General features: G+C 42.9%; 1 protein-coding gene across 2 annotated transcripts; it reads right to left on the bottom strand.

The window, feature by feature from the left end:
- Positions 1–3,407: 3,407 nt before the first annotated feature.
- Positions 3,408–16,565, bottom strand: LOC144695263 (SLA class II histocompatibility antigen, DQ haplotype D beta chain-like). Of its 2 annotated transcripts, XM_078566171.1 has the most exons (6): positions 16,409–16,561; positions 14,228–14,488; positions 9,744–10,025; positions 6,895–7,011; positions 4,509–4,538; positions 3,408–3,943 (listed from the first exon to the last, which is right to left on the bottom strand). In XM_078566171.1, exons 1-6 carry the CDS (start codon positions 16,509–16,511, stop codon positions 3,918–3,920), a joined length of 819 nt encoding a protein of 272 aa, XP_078422297.1. In that variant the 5' UTR covers positions 16,512–16,561; the 3' UTR covers positions 3,408–3,917. The 2 variants fall into 2 exon arrangements, with proteins under 2 accessions (XP_078422297.1, XP_078422299.1); XM_078566173.1 differs by lacking the exon at positions 6,895–7,011 and having other exon boundaries at positions 16,409–16,565.
- Positions 16,566–16,954: the final 389 nt, after the last annotated feature.

Here is a 16,954-nt window from a genome sequence, read left to right as displayed (position 1 = left end):
TTCCTAAATGTCATGTACCCTTCAACATTCAGGTCCCAATCTATTTCATCCTGCAGCCATGTCTCTGTAATGGCCATCAAGTTGTATTTATTTGCACCATCAGTTCATCTGTTTTACTTTGAATGCTATGTGCATTTAGATACAGGACTCATTTTTGTAACCTCTAGCCTTGACTGGTTTTACTCCAATTTGTACTCTATCCCTTCCTGTCAAGTTTTGCTTATCATTTCCCATATTAATACCTCCCTTGCCTGGTCTCACTACTCCTTGGTTTATTATATCTTCCCAAATTTGATCCCTTCCCCCATTAATTAGTTCACACCTTCTCGACTTCTAGAGACGTGACTCTCTAAAACACCAGTCCCACCATGGTTCAGGCATACTGTCCCAACAGTATAGATCCCACTTTCCCCAATGCTGTACATGCCATTCCCCAGAAACCAGACCCACCTCTCCCACAGTCTGAGCCACAAATTCATTTCTCTAACTGGATTTTCCCCTATGCCAATTTACATGTGGCTCAGGTAATAACAGATTACCACCTTTGTGGTTCTTTAGTATCTAGCCCCTCATACTCAGATTGGTATCTACATGGACAATGACAACTGGATCTTCCCCCTCCAAGTTCCTCTCCAGCCCTGAGCAGATGGCCTGAACCCTGGGACCAGGTAGGCAACAGCTGTCTGGACACACTGCTGCAGAGAACAGTGTCAATCCTCCTAACTTTGCTGTCCCCTACTACCACTATGTTCCTTTGTGCTTCCCCCCTGCCCCCAACCCCCTTCTACTTTAGTTGAAGAATCAATTCCTACAGGGTGGAAATGTTAGCACAAGTGAAGGAGCACCCCCTTCCTCCTCACCTAACTCCCTTAAATCATCCAACTCCACCACTCTGTGCAAAGTCACACTGAAACATTTATATATTCTACTGAAACTAAGCAGTTAGCTGACTCTAGTTACAGAAAATCTGGTTCAAGCTGCTTCCCTTAATTAGCTAACTTCAGCTCCTTGTGCAGCAGAGTCCTTAAAACCCTTCTAAGGCTGGAAAATTTAGACAGTAAAACTTCAGTCAAATGCCCGATAAACAAAATCAGATTTTTGCAAAGACCTGCAATTGAGGTTTACCAAGCAGATTCCCTGTGATGAAGGGGGTTACCTTGAAAGATTGGGCATATACACTTCACCTATACTCTCCCTTACTCACCCAAACTGGCAATCAACTTCAACTCAGCTAAAACTTTAGCAGTCTGGAGGAAGCTTCTCCAACAATGACTTCTGTTCCCATCCCTGCAGTTACTTCTGGAGTCAAGGATCTATCCTGGACCTCCTCCCATTTCTCACCTACATGGCAAGCTTACCTGCAGATCTGGTTCTAACAGATGCTGAGCACCAAGGCCATTGCCCTGATGGAGTTGAAATAAAGGAAAATTGGAGTAGGCCATTTAGCAACCCTGAGACGGCTTTGCCTTCAAGATCATGGCTGATTCATCTGTGGCTCTAACCCCACTTTCTCACCTTTTCCCATAACTCTCGACACTTGTAATCAAAAATCTGCCTAACTCACCCTTGAATATATTCAAGGGCCTGCTAGCCTCCAAGGCTTACTGCAGAAGAGAATTCTAAAGGTTAAACCCTCTGCAAGAAATTCCTCTTCAATTACGTCTTAAAAGGGAGACCCCTTCATTCTGAAACTATGACCCCCATTTCTAGATTCTACCATGGAGAAACATCCTCTCAGCATTTGAGAAACAAAATGATCTTGGGGGCAGGGGAAGTATGTTTCAATCAGATCACATTCTAAATTCTGAGTATAGGCCTAATCTTTCAAGGTAACTCCCTTCACAGGGAATCAGCCTAGTAAACCTCAATTGCTTCCAAGACAAGTATATCCCTTCTGTATAACTGTAACAAGGTTTCACTCATACTCCATCCCCCTTGCAATAGCAAAGATTCCTTGTCTTCCTAATTCCTTGGCTGTATTTGTACATGAATCAAAGTTAGCAAAGACACCCAGATCTTCTATGACAGCATTCTGCTGTCCCTCCATTTAAATATTCTATTATTCCTACCAAAATGGACAATCTCAATGCATTCCATGTCAAATCCTTTGCCCACTTAACCTATCCATATCCCTTTTGAGACTCAATTGTATCCTCCACTTGGGAGTTGTATCAATTTTGCAATGATACCATTGGTCCCTTAATCTGAGATACCGATACAACTGTAAATAGTGGAGGCCCTGGCACCAATCCCTGTGGTACTCCACTAGTTAGTTTGCAACCTGAAAATGACCCATTTATTCTGTTTCCTGTCAGCCAAACCTTTATTCAACACCATGATCTCACCTGGTGCAGCAGCACTTCAAATGCCTTTTGGAAATCCAAATACACTACATCTGATTTCCTTTTATCCATCCCATTTGTAACATCCTCAAAAGGATGTTGTGAACTTTAGTCAGGTACATGTGTTCAATCTTGCATCTCGATCATTGGTCAGTGATCAGTGCTTGGGGCTTCATCCTTTCACCTGTAGTAAAAGTTGCCTTAAGTTATAAGAGAGTTGAGTTCAGCACAACTCTGATCAGGTATCTGTCACATTTGCAGAAATAGGCTTGACATGTTCTTGAAGGACAGCTCAGTGATTGACCCCAGGAACCTCAGTCAAGCCTGTTCAGTAAAGCAATCCCGTCAGATTGAGTGCTCTTCCACTACAAGTTTTTTTTATTGGAGATTTGGTTTTAAGTGGAAAGTCAGGCACTTAATCCATATACACAATATCTGTAGAGACTATCCAGGGGCTATTGAGTGAGACAAATGCCCAGTTATTAAGCACTTCCCTGGATATGGGATCTAATTATCCTTTGGCTGTCCAGTCTAGTGATCTATCTAAACCTATGGTGGAGACAGGGGATTTCTCTCCATCACAGTCCAATAGGCACTGATTTTGTGTGAGAATGAAAATCAGTGTCTCCTGTTGGGAAGGGCACTGATTTTCCAGTCTGGCTCCCAGTGGTTGCTTTGGTAAACAGCCATTTTACACTGAATCCAATGCTGGCCCTAATTGAGTAAACTGCTTTGTGGTGAATGGTGTTGAACTTGGTCTTGTGGCTACACATCCAGTGAGTGATCAGCAGTTCCTCACTGGGGTTGATTGGGTATTCTGCAATACCCACCTGTCCTGGGACAGCTCATTTTGCACCACAGGATATTAGTGTAGAGCGTGCACACCATGAACTGGTCTTGGATACCCAAACTCAAATGTGCATCAGCCCCATACTGTCTGCCAAAAGAGTTGCAGAAACTTTACCACTGGTGTTGATTATGGAGTCCTAAAGTTGATTAGGAATGAAAAGCCCATCAAACTGCTGAATGAGACAAGTGACCATAAAGGACCAAACAGCAGCAAGCCCAAGTACAAATAGTTTTTAATCAAAATGGTTTCACTATGACAGACAAAGATTAAAAAGTTATTAAATCACAATCGGCATAAAATCATTTACATATATAAAATCTAGCAAATTTGACAAATAAACGCAGAATAAGACATTTACAACAAGGCCAAGGCTGAATGAACAGACAAGGGAATGTTAAAACAGAAAGATTCAGACCTATACCCAGCACTGATCCCCATCTTTGGAGGGGTGGGGAGGTTACTCACCATGATTCAGTTGACAGTAAGCTGTGCACTGATCATATCCCTGTTTTTAAGCATGTATTTAACATGATAAACAAGTTGCATGTAAAAATATCCCATAACAGCACAAAGTTAATCTTAAACTATCAAAAGCCAAGGTCAAGCAGACAGTGAGCTGTGGTCACTTTAAATACTGAGTCAGGCGGAGTTAAAGGTGATTTTAAAGCTGTTTCATCCTGTCCGCCACTCCAATGTTTCCAGTCACGTCCACAAGACTGGGTCAGTTAACTGATAGCTGGACCCATCAGACCTGAAACAAAAAAGTTACCAGGGTTAGAAAGTACAGGACTCATCTTTGTACACAGCTCATCACCAAACTGCTTATGGTCAGCCTGAAATTAACCTCAATGAGCAGATAGTAATAGCCAGTTGTACAATAGACAGTAGAGCTTGACTATAAAATGATAGTATATAGGTTAGAAGCATCTTGAATTATATTGCACAAAAATCATTGAAATGGTCAAGGTTAGAAACATGGGTAGGGTGTGGAAAAGTATTTATAGCTCCCATCATAGATTACCTGCCTTATTTCTACATTACTGCTGAGATGGGACTGGTGGAAACAGGGCTTCTGCACAGGCTTTTGCCAACAGTGAAGGATGAAAGTTACATCAACAAGCAGTGAAGGTCCATGTTTGGAAAGAATCTCAATCCAGTTCCCAACCAGTGCAGGAGCTTAACTTTGTCTAAACTGCTGTATCTGCCCTGGGTTTTTCTAGTTGTGAATGCCATAAAAAATGTTATAATTGTCAGAACTGACAAGAGCATCCTCCCACAGCAACAGATCCAAAATAATTCTCTGCAGGGATACTTACGTGGGCCAGGATTGCTGGAATCCAGGATGGCTGAAAGAGAAAGTAAACATGGTTAGTTTGTCTGAGTCAGAAAGTTGGATTCAAGTCTTGCTCCAGGACTGATCACAGGCTAGTACTCAATGCAGTATTGAGGACTGCTGCATTCTCGTGGTGCTGCCTTTTTAATGGCATGTTAAACCAAGGTACATGCTGCCCTCAGTTGGATGCAAAAGATCCAATGGCATGATTTTGAAGAGCAGATCCAAGCCAGCTACAGCTGCAATGTTCTAGTGAAGCTCAACGCAAACTGGAGGAACAGCACCTCATCTTCCGACTAGGGACTTTACAGCCTTCCGGACTTAATATTGAGTTCAACAATTTCAGATCATGAACTCTCTCCTCCATCCCCACCTCCTTTCTAATCCCCCTTTTACCAATAATTTATAATTTTTTTTTTTTACAAACAGAATTTTCTTTTCCCATCTATTTAAAAATTTATTTCGATCTATTGTTTCATCTCCACCTTTTAGCCCATTTCAATCCCTTTCCCCACCCCACCCCCACTAGGGCCATCTGCCACTAGCTTGTCCTGCTTGCTACCCTTAATGTCCCCATTAGCACATCCTTTAGATAATATCACCACCATCAACATCCCTTTGTCCTTTCGTCTATGATATCTTTGGCAGTCTCTTCTTGGCCTCCACCTATCACTGGCCCCCTATTGAGCTCTACCTGTCTCAACCCCTCTACCAGCTTATATTTCATTTCTATATTTTAGTTCTGACGAAGGTCATATGGACTCGAAACATCAACTGTATCCATCTCTGCAGATGCTGTCAGACCTGCTGAGTTTTTCCAGGTATTTTTGTTTTTGAACTAGCTGACTTCCAATGCAAGGGTTTTACCTTACTTGTGGTAACAATGTCAACTTGGATTTACCAAGATCAGCAGCCAGGAAGACTAATATTTGGATTTTCTCAGCCATCAGCCAGGAAATTACAGGCCAGTTGCTCTAACCTGGGGAAGTGGGGAAGTTACTAGAAATAATTCTGAGGGACAGAATATATTTGTACTTGGACAAATTAATCAGGGATAGTCAGCATGGATTTGTTAAGGGAAGGTCATGTTACTGATTTGATCAAATTTTGATGTAAGCAGAAGTGTTGAGGTTAATGCATCTGATGTGGTCTACATGGACTTTAGCAAGGCTTTTGATAAGGTCCCTCATGGCAGACTGGTCAAGAAAGTAAGACCTCGTGGGATCCAAGGCAAAGTTGCACACTGGACCCAAAACTGGCTGAGAGGCAGGAAGCAGAGGAATGTTTGTGACTAGAAGTCTGTTTCCAGTGGAGTTCTGCGGGGCTCTGTGCTGGGGTTCTTGCTGTTGGTGTACATAACTGATTGGACATAATGTGGGGGGTATGATCAAGTTTGCAGATGACAAAATGGGTATGGTGGTAAATAGTGAGGATAGCTGTAAACTGCAGGAGGATATCAATGGACTGGTCAGATAGGCAGAACAGCAGCAAATGGAATTCAACCCAGAAATGAAGTAATGCACTTGGGAAGGGCTAACAAGGCAAGGGATTACACTACAAATGGTAAGACCCTGGAAAGTACTGAAGATCAGAGGGACCTTGGTGTGCATATCCACAACTCCCTGAAGGTAGCAGGGCAGGAAGATAAGGTGGTTAAGGCATATGGGAAACATGACTATTAGCTGAGGTGTAGATTACAAGATCAGGGAGGTTATGCTGGAACTGCATAAAGCACTGGTTAGGCCACAACTGGAGTACTGTGCAGGGTTCTGGTCACCACATATGAAGAATGTGATTGCACTGAGGGTGCAGAGGAGATTTATCAGGATGCTGCCTGGGCTGGAGGGTCTGAGCTATGAGAAAATATTGGATAGGCTGGGGTTATTTTCCTTGGAGCAGCACAGGTTGAGGGGTGACCTGAGAGGTGTACAAGATTGAGGGGCATGGATAGAGTGGATAGGAAGGCATCCATCAGTAGAGGGGATCAATAACCAGGAGGCATAGCCTTCTACCCCTTACCTTAAATCTAAGGGGGAGTTGAGAATTTTTCACCCAGAGGGTGGTGGGAGTCTGAACTCCCTGCCTGAAGGGGTGGCTGAGTCAAACTCTGGTAACATTGTATTAGATATTCGCTTGCATTGCACAGCCCTGGAGGCTATGGGCTAAGCATTGGAAATTGGGATTAGTGTAGTCAGATCTTTGTTGGCCATTGTGGACACAATGGGCTGAATGGTGGCCTGTGCTGTAAATATCAGTCTATGAGTTGGAGTTATTCTGTACAGTGCCACAAAAAAAAAAAGAGCTTAGACTATCTAGAGTCACATCTGGAGGATAAGTGTTCTGTGCTTCAGACTGGAACAGAATCTTACCTTTAGCATTCTTCAGTCTCATTATCACTCCAGCCAGCAGAATGATCAACCCAATCCCAAAGCCCAGGGCTCCAACAATGATCTTGAGTTTCTCCGATTCAGGTGTACTCTGTACTTCTGTAAGAACAATCTTGGTGTTAGAACAGAACTGGGTGATCTACTGAAAGAAATTCCAAAGCTGCAGCCACATCTAGGGAGCTGGACTCAAGTTTCTAGTGCTTGGTCAAACCAAACCACATTCAGGAACAGTGAGGGGAGCAGAGGGGCTGCAGGCCTCTTTAAGGTCTCTGACAGGCATGAATTCAGAGAAGACAGAATGGAAAATGGGAACAGGAATGTAGGTGCTACTGCATTAGACCCCCAGTTTTACTACACAGCTTCATAGGCTATTTGAATTCCAGCAAGGTATGGTCTTTGACTTAAATATAACATATCCTCCAAGTGACAGTTACAGGTCCCTGTGAAAGTTCAGCTTTCAGAGATTGTGACCATGAGTGAAAGAGCAAGTTTGAGGGTAGTCACATGGCCACCAAGATATCAAACAAATGAGGGGGGGGGGAAAGAGAGTTGAGGAAGCTGGTAATCTTTAGATTACTCTGCCAGCTATATGCCAGAATAGACAAGGACAGCTAAACTCAATACATGGCTAAGCTTTCCATTTCATGGGGCATTAACACCAGTTCTGGGGGAAGATGGGAGCTATTCTGCAAGGATGGGCTACATTTGAAAAGGAATAGTAGGAATTGGGAAAGAAACAAGACATTTAAACCATCAGGGATGTGATGAAAGTATAATTTTTATAGTATTTTTCTAGCTTGTTAATTAGGTTTATGGGCATAAATCTAGGTGGGTCTGGCTCTGATTTAATTAGATGAAGTATACTGCAAGCTTGAAATCAAAAGCAGCTAAGTGTAGAAATGTGCTTGACATGCTAATGAGTAAACATGGATGCTAGCTTAGCATGTAAGGTGTGAAGGGGATTAGCATTGTTAGATAAATGAAAGGATGGTTTGGTTCCAAAGGGACCATAAGTCTGTTTACAACTAACCAGATAATTTGAAGGATAAGGTGTTTATTCCCACCCCCACTTTCCCAAGGTTACTGACAATATTGGCAACATGAAAGTTGTGGTATGAGGAAGACAGTTCTAAATCCATATGGAACAACAGAATTTACATATTAAAGGGAGAACAAAGGGAATGGGGGCAATGTAAGATCTAACGAGAGAGAGAAACAGCCTTCAAGAAGCCTCCAGACATCTATGCACAAGTCTAAGTAACTGAAGTTGGGAAAAGCCATTTGAGTTCCACTGTCAGGTGGTTCAGTTAATTTGCTGGTTGTTCTAAATCAAAAATCTATTTTTGGACTGTTGCCTTAAGTGGGGGTATGTAAATGGAAGTCAGATCAGTTAGGAATTAAGATTTGTATGTGCTCAAAATCTATCTGAATTTAAAAATCTAAAGGTCTAGTAGATTTACTTCTGAATTCAGTGCACACATCTTGTAATAAAGACAAAACTGCAGGAATTCACCAAGGCTCCTTAGCACCTTCTAAGCCCATGACCACTACCATCTAGAAGGGGGAAGGACAGGAGACAGATGGAACACCCTCACCTGGACTTGGAAATATATTGTTGGGTCAAAATCCTGGAACTCCCTAACAGCACTGTGTAGGTACACCCACACTGACTGCAACTGTTTGAAGCAGCACACCACCACCTTCAAGGGCGACAAATGCTGGCCCAGCCAGTGAAGCCCACATCCCATGAGTGAATTAAAAAATTGCAGAACTGTTATAATAGCACAACCAAGTTTCCCTTGTGGATTTGGTCTGCCTGGCATACATCTGCCATGTCATAACAGGCAAAATAAAAGCAATCTAAGATAACATGTAGGAAAGGGAAAGGAGCAAGCACAAAATAAAAATCAAGGGACAAGGAGTAGTGCTTAATTGAGCAAAAGTGTATGTATTGAAATGGTCATTGCTTCAAATTCCAACAATCATGGATATAACAGCATGGACAGAAAGGTAAACACTGGGTGATTATTTTAAGGACAGGACAATGAATGGAGGAGACAACAATACACATGCAGGAGGGAATGTTTGCTATAAGACTGATGTTGACTGTCTGAACCCTGTATACAATTTGGAGTATCATTACATTCATTGTGGGAGAGAAGTGGAAATGCACTAAGGCAGAAAAAAAGTAGGACCAACTGACTAAACTAACAAGGAAATTGAATTTCTAATACATGTAGGGAATCTCCATTATTAAATCATTAGATATTAAAAAGGATATCAGGTAGGTGAGTTGCAGAGTTAGCATTTCTGGTATAATGACCATGGTCAGGTTCATGTCCTGAAGCAAGTTAGTGCAAAAACAGATTAGAAAAATGGTGCAATAGAAATGATTGGCAAATAGGACTATTGATCAAGAATATTTTAATGAATGATTACAGCACTGAAAATACTACAAAGCAGTTAGAAGTGAACTAAAATTTAATAGGTTATAGGGGGCCTGAAGGTTATGATAAAAAGGTGCACATGTCAGAACCCTTGACAAGGCTCCAGAGAAGACAACTGAAGGTGTAAGGAATTAGGAAAGGGTAGTATAGTAATTACAAATGTTAAATAGAGAAAACAGGATAGCAATTAAGGACAGTTGCTCTGAAAGTAGGCAGTGGTGTCCTACAGGGTTCTATACTAGGATTGCTGCAGTGAGTAAAGGCAATGGTTGTTAAACTGGCAAAAGGTCATGGACTTGAAACATTAATATCATTTCCCTCCATAGATCCTGGGAGACTGGAGTATTTCCAGAATTTGTTATTTCAAGCTATACTAGGTCTTACCCCAGTCTGTGCTGCTGGGCTCACTCAGGCTGATGTGTTTCACATGGCAGGTATATTTATCACCAGACACTGGGTGATATTGGAGGAGATCCAGCACCTGATAGGTCCAGTCACCATCTGATAACAGCACAGTGTTGACAACACCATTGGGAATCTCTGCTCCATTTTTCAGCCATGTGACTTCAATCTCAGGAGGGTAAAATCCAGTGATGTGACACGAGAGCAGGGCCGACTGTCCAGAATGATGAGAGACTTTAGGTTGGACAGTGACTGTTGGTTTGACTGGAACAAAGAAAGAAAAGTTAGAAACAGCAGAATATAATTTCATTAATATTTTCCATCCACATCCAACTCACCTCCAGCCCCTATTGCTGTTTGTGCAGAGTTCTGAAACACCCTCCATTAAATCCTTGGCTGCAAGTTCTAGCCTTCATTCAGGCAACCAAGATTAGTAGGTCCTGCAAATTGTGGAATGGGATAGAACAGCCCAATAAAGAGGAAAGCATGTTGCCATGGAAAGAGAACACCATATTTAATCTTACTGAGACGCCAATCAGTAAAGAGAAAATATGTAATATCAGGCCTCCAATTTGTCTGGTAGCCACTGGCAACTTTGCCCCTATTGGCCCACTGTGTTCAGTATCATTCCAAATGGCTCCTGAGCTTGTTTATTAAGAACCCCCCCCAGTATCGGCTGGAGATAGGATTAGCTGACACCTGAAGCAGTGACCAAGGGCAATGTTACTTATGCAACTGCAGTAACTTGCTGCTGAACCAGATCTGTCATGCAGGGGTGATTGGTCAAAAGGCATGCTGAGCTAATGCTAGTCTCAGGCATGATGAATAAATCAGATTTAGTTAATGTCTAATGGATCATAAACATTTATCTTAGTAATCATAAAATACAACATGGTACTTTAGCATGCAGCTACCAGGATTCTAAGCATGACTAACTTCAAATGGGATGAGTTGAAGGCTTAAATGGGTAAAGCTAAATCAGAAAGTAGCACTCAATTATGATTATAGAACTGTTTATACTCCCAAAAGGCAAGAGCTATGTTTGAAAACAGCCCAGGAAGTCCAACCCAAACAATTACCACCCCATCTGTCTACTCTTGATCAGTAAAGCAATGGAAGGGGTTGCTGATAGCACTATCATGCAGCACTTGCTCAACAACCTGCTCAGATGCTCAGTTTGGATTCTGCTAGGGCCATTCAGCTCCTGACCTCATTACAGCCTTGGTTCAAACATGGATCTCAAATGAAATTAGAGACACTTCAGTGTTAAGAGGTTTGGAACTTGCTTTCAAAAGTGAAAATTTAGATTTAAAAATCTGATCAATATTTGTTATGCACTATCAAAGACATTGATTGGGAAACAGCTGGTATATGGAGTTAGGTCATTGATTCGCCATGATATCATTAAATGGCAGAACAGGTTTTTTTTAAAATTAGAGATTCCACTCTGGAGCACCATTGTTTCACTTGGTGAAAAAGACCCTGTCCAGTCTGAGGGTCATAGAGAAGAGTCTACAAACCACAGGGTAAAAGATATCAGACTGCTTCACAGGAAAAGTGCTGCTCTGAAACAGGAACAGCACCCAGCTTTAACTGAGGTCCAACGTGTAGAACCAATGGTCATGGTGAATTCAGATCAAGGTGAAGAATTATCTTGACAGTGCCAACAAACCATTGCAGGCAGGCAGTCTTGAATGCCTTACTGAAATCAGAGCAGCACAGACATAGTAAAAGCAGGTGGTAGAGGTCAGTGACACCATCCACACCTCCCAGCTCACCCACCTAGGTAGTTCATGTTGTATCAAGAAAGCTGAGAGGCAACCATCAATTCAACAAGAGGCTAATTTAGTTAATTAGCCATTCACTCCAGAAACATCCAGCTGACAATGATTTACTGAAGAAATTAGCTAATCAGAGCAAGAGCTTCATGTTATCACTGCAGGGCAGGACAATTAAAATCACAAAAACACCCATTATAAATGTGAGCTTGATCTACCTTATCCCACATTTCAGCTTCAGGCCATGGGTAGAGGGCAGAGGTGTGATAGCAGCTAAAGATGTTTGTTGAGAAGGGGATGGTACTATACCAGCTTGGGGTATTATGTTGGGCAGGTCACTGGGAACACAAGTCATACTACACATTACATTACTGAATTTGCTGTTGAGGTTCAACCTTATTGAATGAGGATCAGGAAAAAGGCTTCAATCTTCTTCAGCCCAATCCAATTCTCTTCCCAACCCCAATACCAGTCTTTCACATTTTCATCCTGTGACCATTATTCTGAAGTGTACACCACATGGACCAGAGGCAGAACCACATCCTGCTCAGATTGACTACCAAGAGAATATTTGCCTGTTATACTGTCATGAAAAGCCAATTACAGCCACAAGTTACTTATGGGAATATTGAAGCTTTTAAGGAATGCTTGTTTTTAAACAAAAAGGACACAGAGCAAAAGATTGTTGATAATGTAAAGTGACCACACTGAAAAATTCTTATGTGGATTATACTGACAGGCCTGTCCTGAGAGAACATGGAATGTCACACCTGAAAATGTGTGATGGCCTTCAAGCAGGGACTTGAAAGAGAGATATTAAAGTTCAGTCTTTTCAATTTTTTCTTCTGTGGTTGAGGAGACAAGACTGATTTGCATGGCTTAGCAGTCACCCAAAAAAATCAATTGCCTGTTGATTTATATCTCAATGTGTTAAAGAGTTCAGAGATGGATGAATGTAAGATGACCATTCCCCCTTATGAGAATACAGAGTTAAGCAGTGTGATGTGACAGCAAGAACAAGCTGGTCACCCCTGCAGCTTGCAGGCAAATGGTCCCCCTGTTGCTGGAGGCAAAGCTCAGCAGAGGCCAACAAAAGGAAATAGGACAGCCTTTCAGCAACCCTGCAGAACCCAGTGTCTCCAACCAACAGGAACATTATCAAAGTCAGTTCTACTGGAATCACAACTTAACAGCCACAACTTACTGCTATCTACACCCAGGTAAGCCAAAGGCTGATTTGTATTTTTTAAAAACTTATTTGAGCACTTAATTTCTCATTTCTGATGTGTATGAGTTACTTCCCTTGGGTTTTAGTAACCAAAACAGATTCAAGAAAGCCTGGTTAAATTGGCTCCTTCTAAAGTAAAATACATTTAAACTAGGAAAAGGATCCTTTCAAATTAACCTTGTTGTGACCAAGTTGGTAGAATAACAAGGAGCCAGCTCATTCCTCCTCACCTGGGGAGGAAATTGGGCCCAGTTTGGGGAATTAACAATTGGGGATCTCACCCAGGGTCTGGTTCTAACAATAGATGTTATTTGTATCTTTTGTCCCACAGGCCTTGATTTCCTTTCTGCCCCAGTTGAGGTTTACACTCAACATGAACCACAGCTCCTGAGTATCCCTGGTCATCTGGGATCTATCCCTCTGGGGGTTTATGGCATTGGAAATAATTAGACTAAAGAATAAATGTATTGAGGCAGCTTCCAGGGTACCTATACTGAAGCTGTCCCCATCAGAACTTACAGCCTGCACCTTGAAGGAATTCTCACTGGGGTAAGGAGACCAAATGGTCATCAGTTCATGAATGAGACCTTACACCTTGCCGGAACCTCAAGGCACTTGTGACTGTTTAGCCTGTCAAGTTTACCATGGATTATGCATGTGGCTTATGGGTACAAGTGGGTTCACTGAGCATTCCTGATGCAGCTGTACCTGCCTGTTTAGAGGCAAGGAATCCCCAAACTCCATCCTATATGGAGGGAGCTATTGGATATAAAACTGCCATGCATGATAACGAGATTAAAAGAGAAACAAGGACAATGCCCCAATGTTGCAATCCCATGATAACCAAAACATGTCAGTACCACTAATCTAGGATATAGTTTACAGGTTTACTGGGTTACCAAGGGAACTTTGTAACACTTAGCAATCACCCTCAAGGTTCAAGCCTGTAATGAGGCCTGTGCACAGGATCAGGACAAACTTTCTGCTCATCAGCAGTTGCCTGGCTGAAGCTATCTGGCCAATGCATGTGGGGTGCAACTTAGACTGCTAGTGCATGGTTTTTAAACATGTACTAAACACTGCTACCATTAGAACTGCAGGACAGAGACAGGGCTACTGAAACACTTCCTGTAGGCAGCCACCATACAGATGGATCAGAAAGGAGTGTAGTGCTGTGCCACAGCGCCAGTGTAATATCTGGAGTTTACAGCAAACGAGTTTCCAGGAGAGTTCAGTGTTACCGAGTCCTCAGGTAATCCCTTACCCTGGGTAAGGGCCTCACTGCAGACAGTGAGCTGAGGGTTGTGGGCTGGGTGGGGATGTAGGCCAGCTCTGGGGCTCAGGGCTATCTGTCCACAGCGGGGTGGCCGGTGACTGGGACCGGGTGTGGGAGGGAGAGGCAGTGGCAGCTGCGCCCCAGGGGCGGCGCTGTCTGTTTCCACCCCACCCCCGGGTCTCACCTTTCCGGGTCAGCACCTCACGCTCATCAATGTCAATGTTATTCTGACACATGACGATCGCTTGCTGGTACGTCGCTTCCGCGATCTCTTTATTCCGTCTGTCCACATTACTCTGCATCCAATCCTTCACCGCGATGAACTTCTTCTGGGCAAAGTCGAAAGACACGATCAGCTCGTGATCATAGACAATCTGATCAAAATAGGTCCAGGTCCCGGTGTTGTTAAACTCACATCCGCCAATCCTGATATTAGTGTGAGCCCCTGAGAGAGAGAGAGAGTGTGTTACTGACCGACACACACCTGATTGAACTGCACGCAGCCCAGCGGCTGAAGTTACCCGGGAAAGGGGGATCTTTCCGCCTCCTGCCCCATCAGTCGGTGACAATGCGGGGCTGTGGGGGGAGGCCAGGGCCTCACTGCCCCCGAGAAATCTCACATTTAGCGGGAATCATCTCCAATAGAACCAGGTCCTCACCCGTCTTCCCGCCACCCAACCCAACCCGGCAATGCAGAATGAGAGGCAACCTTATTGAAACAAGATTCTTAGGGGGCTTTACAGGGTAGATGCTGAGAGGTTGTTTCCCCTTGTGGGAGGGTCTAGGACCAGAGGGCATAATCTCAGAGTAAGGGGATGCCCATTTAAAACAGATGGAGGAATTTCATCTGAGGGTAGTCAATCTGGAATTCTTTACCACAGACAACTGTCGAAGCTGGGTCATAGTGTATTCAAATCATATTTTTAATCAGTAAAGGAATCAAGAGTTATGGGGACAAGGCAGGAAAGCAGAGCAAGGATTCAAATCAGCCATCATTTCATTGAATGGCATATCAGGCTCAATGGGCTAAATGGCCTACTTTTGCTCCTACATTTTATGGAGCAATTGGAGGGGTGGGGTTCAGGTGCATAGAAAGAATAGAATGGGGTTGAGCAGGAGCGAATCAATATTCTCAATCTTACTGAGTGTTTCTTGCCTGGATTTATCTGAAGGAAAGGGGCTAATGGAGACACTTGCTAATGTTACTTTTTTTGCTAAAGCAGGGCCCAATAGCAGTTATATGGTCTAATCAGACTAGACAATGACCAAACCAGTTTTTGTAGGTGTGCTGAAGTATGTGTCCTTGGGCTTGAGGGAGAAGGGAAAGCTGCACTGATACCTACTAATTTGTAGTTAAGATCAGTAATACTCACAGGTAGAATAGCTAGAGGGAAAGGTGTTAGAGCCCATTTCCACAGATCTGGACTGTCAATTGGGGTACAGTGTTTTTGAGACTGTTACAGCCAATCACTACAGAATGATTAACCAACAGGAGTATAACTGAATACAGGAGAATAAATATAGCACTCTTACTTTAATTTTTAGTGTGTATATATACACACACACACACAAAGTTCAGGCTTTCAGTATCACCAACCACACATGTTACTACTCAATATCCACTTAGTGTAACAATAATTGAAAGTAATATTAAAGCAGTATAAGAGGCTGAGGGCAAAGGTCTGAGTATGGGTAAGACTTGAGGAACAGCATTACATCTTTCAATTTAGCACTTTACAGTTTATTGCCTGACTCAACATTTGAGTTCAAAAATTCAAATCATACCAATAGCTGTCATCCACAGGTGTAAACAGTGGCTAATGATGTTGCATTCTTATTAACACTTCCTGCATACTTGCCCCATTACCACCCCCTCCTTTTGCTTGGCACAATAATCTTTTGCCACTTAGTCTCTCCTGCCATCCACTGTATCACAGGTCCTCAGTTTACCTCCTGCACCCTCCTTTCCACGCCTTTGTCACCTTAAATCTGTTTCCCCAGTTTTGAAAAGGGCAATTGACTAATAATTTTCTCTGCACAGATGCTGCCAGACCTGTGGAGTATTTCTAGCATCTGTAGTAGTTTAACTACTTGTTTCTTTTAGTATTTGAAGAGAACACAAGTAACAATCAATTCTCATGTCTTAACCTGATAGTGACGAGCACCAACTCTGGACTGCAAGGATAAGTTAACCTGGAGCTTCAGCTCACCTAGAAAGAGTAAAAACCTTCTACCGCTGTTTTAAGCGCAGAATACCGTATCCAAAGTTAAACAGAAGGAGATAATTTTTTCTAAAACGATACTTCAAATATTCCCCAGGTCTCCCCCGCCCCCCTCACTCTGGGTCTCCAACTCGGGTACTTACCGGCTCCGCTCTCCCTCTCTCCATTGAAGATGATCAGGCTCCAGACGATGAGGGAGATCCGGATCCAAAGGGAGCGGGAATCAGCGGCTCCTGATACAGACATTCCCAGATAATCAATTCAATAAAAATAACATCGAAACTGAAGCGGGGGGCTATTAAACAGAGAGACCGACCAATCAGGACCACGGTAGTAATGACCAATCAGAATGGAGCGAATAGACTGTCCAATCATGGCCCAACTGATGCTGACCAATAATGAGCAAGGAAAATGGTCCAATCAACGCCGAAGACCCGGAGAATAGTGACCAATAAGAACAGAAAACTACACAACGGAAGCGAAAGCAGCCAATCAGACCTGGCAAAGGGCAACCAATCAGGGGTGGGATAGCGGACATTAAGTAACAGGCCAATCAGAGAAGGATGTATGTCGTCATCTGTTACCAGGTTGATATAGACCAACCAGATCAGGAAATGATACCGAGATAAAAATAAAGAACTGCTGGAAATCCAAAACAAAAACAGAATTACCTGGAAAAATTCAGCAGG

Source organism: Cetorhinus maximus, chromosome 21 (genome assembly GCF_964194155.1).
Source record: "Cetorhinus maximus chromosome 21, sCetMax3.hap1.1, whole genome shotgun sequence".
Taxonomy (NCBI): domain Eukaryota; kingdom Metazoa; phylum Chordata; class Chondrichthyes; order Lamniformes; family Cetorhinidae; genus Cetorhinus; species Cetorhinus maximus.
This window is presented reverse-complemented; position numbering and strand designations above follow the sequence as displayed.

Excerpts from the sequence above, each read along its gene's own strand:
- LOC144695263 (XM_078566171.1), bottom strand. The coding sequence starts at position 16,511 with ATGTCTGTATCAGGAGCCGCTGATTCCCGCTCCCTTTGGATCCGGATC. Across the intron at positions 7,012-9,743 it reads GCCCAGCAGCACAGACTGGG|AAGTACAGAGTACACCTGAA; the intron begins GTAAGACCTAGT and ends TTGTTCTTACAG. Across the intron at positions 3,944-4,508 it reads TTCCAGCAATCCTGGCCCAC|GTCTGATGGGTCCAGCTATC; the intron begins GTAAGTATCCCT and ends TTTTTGTTTCAG.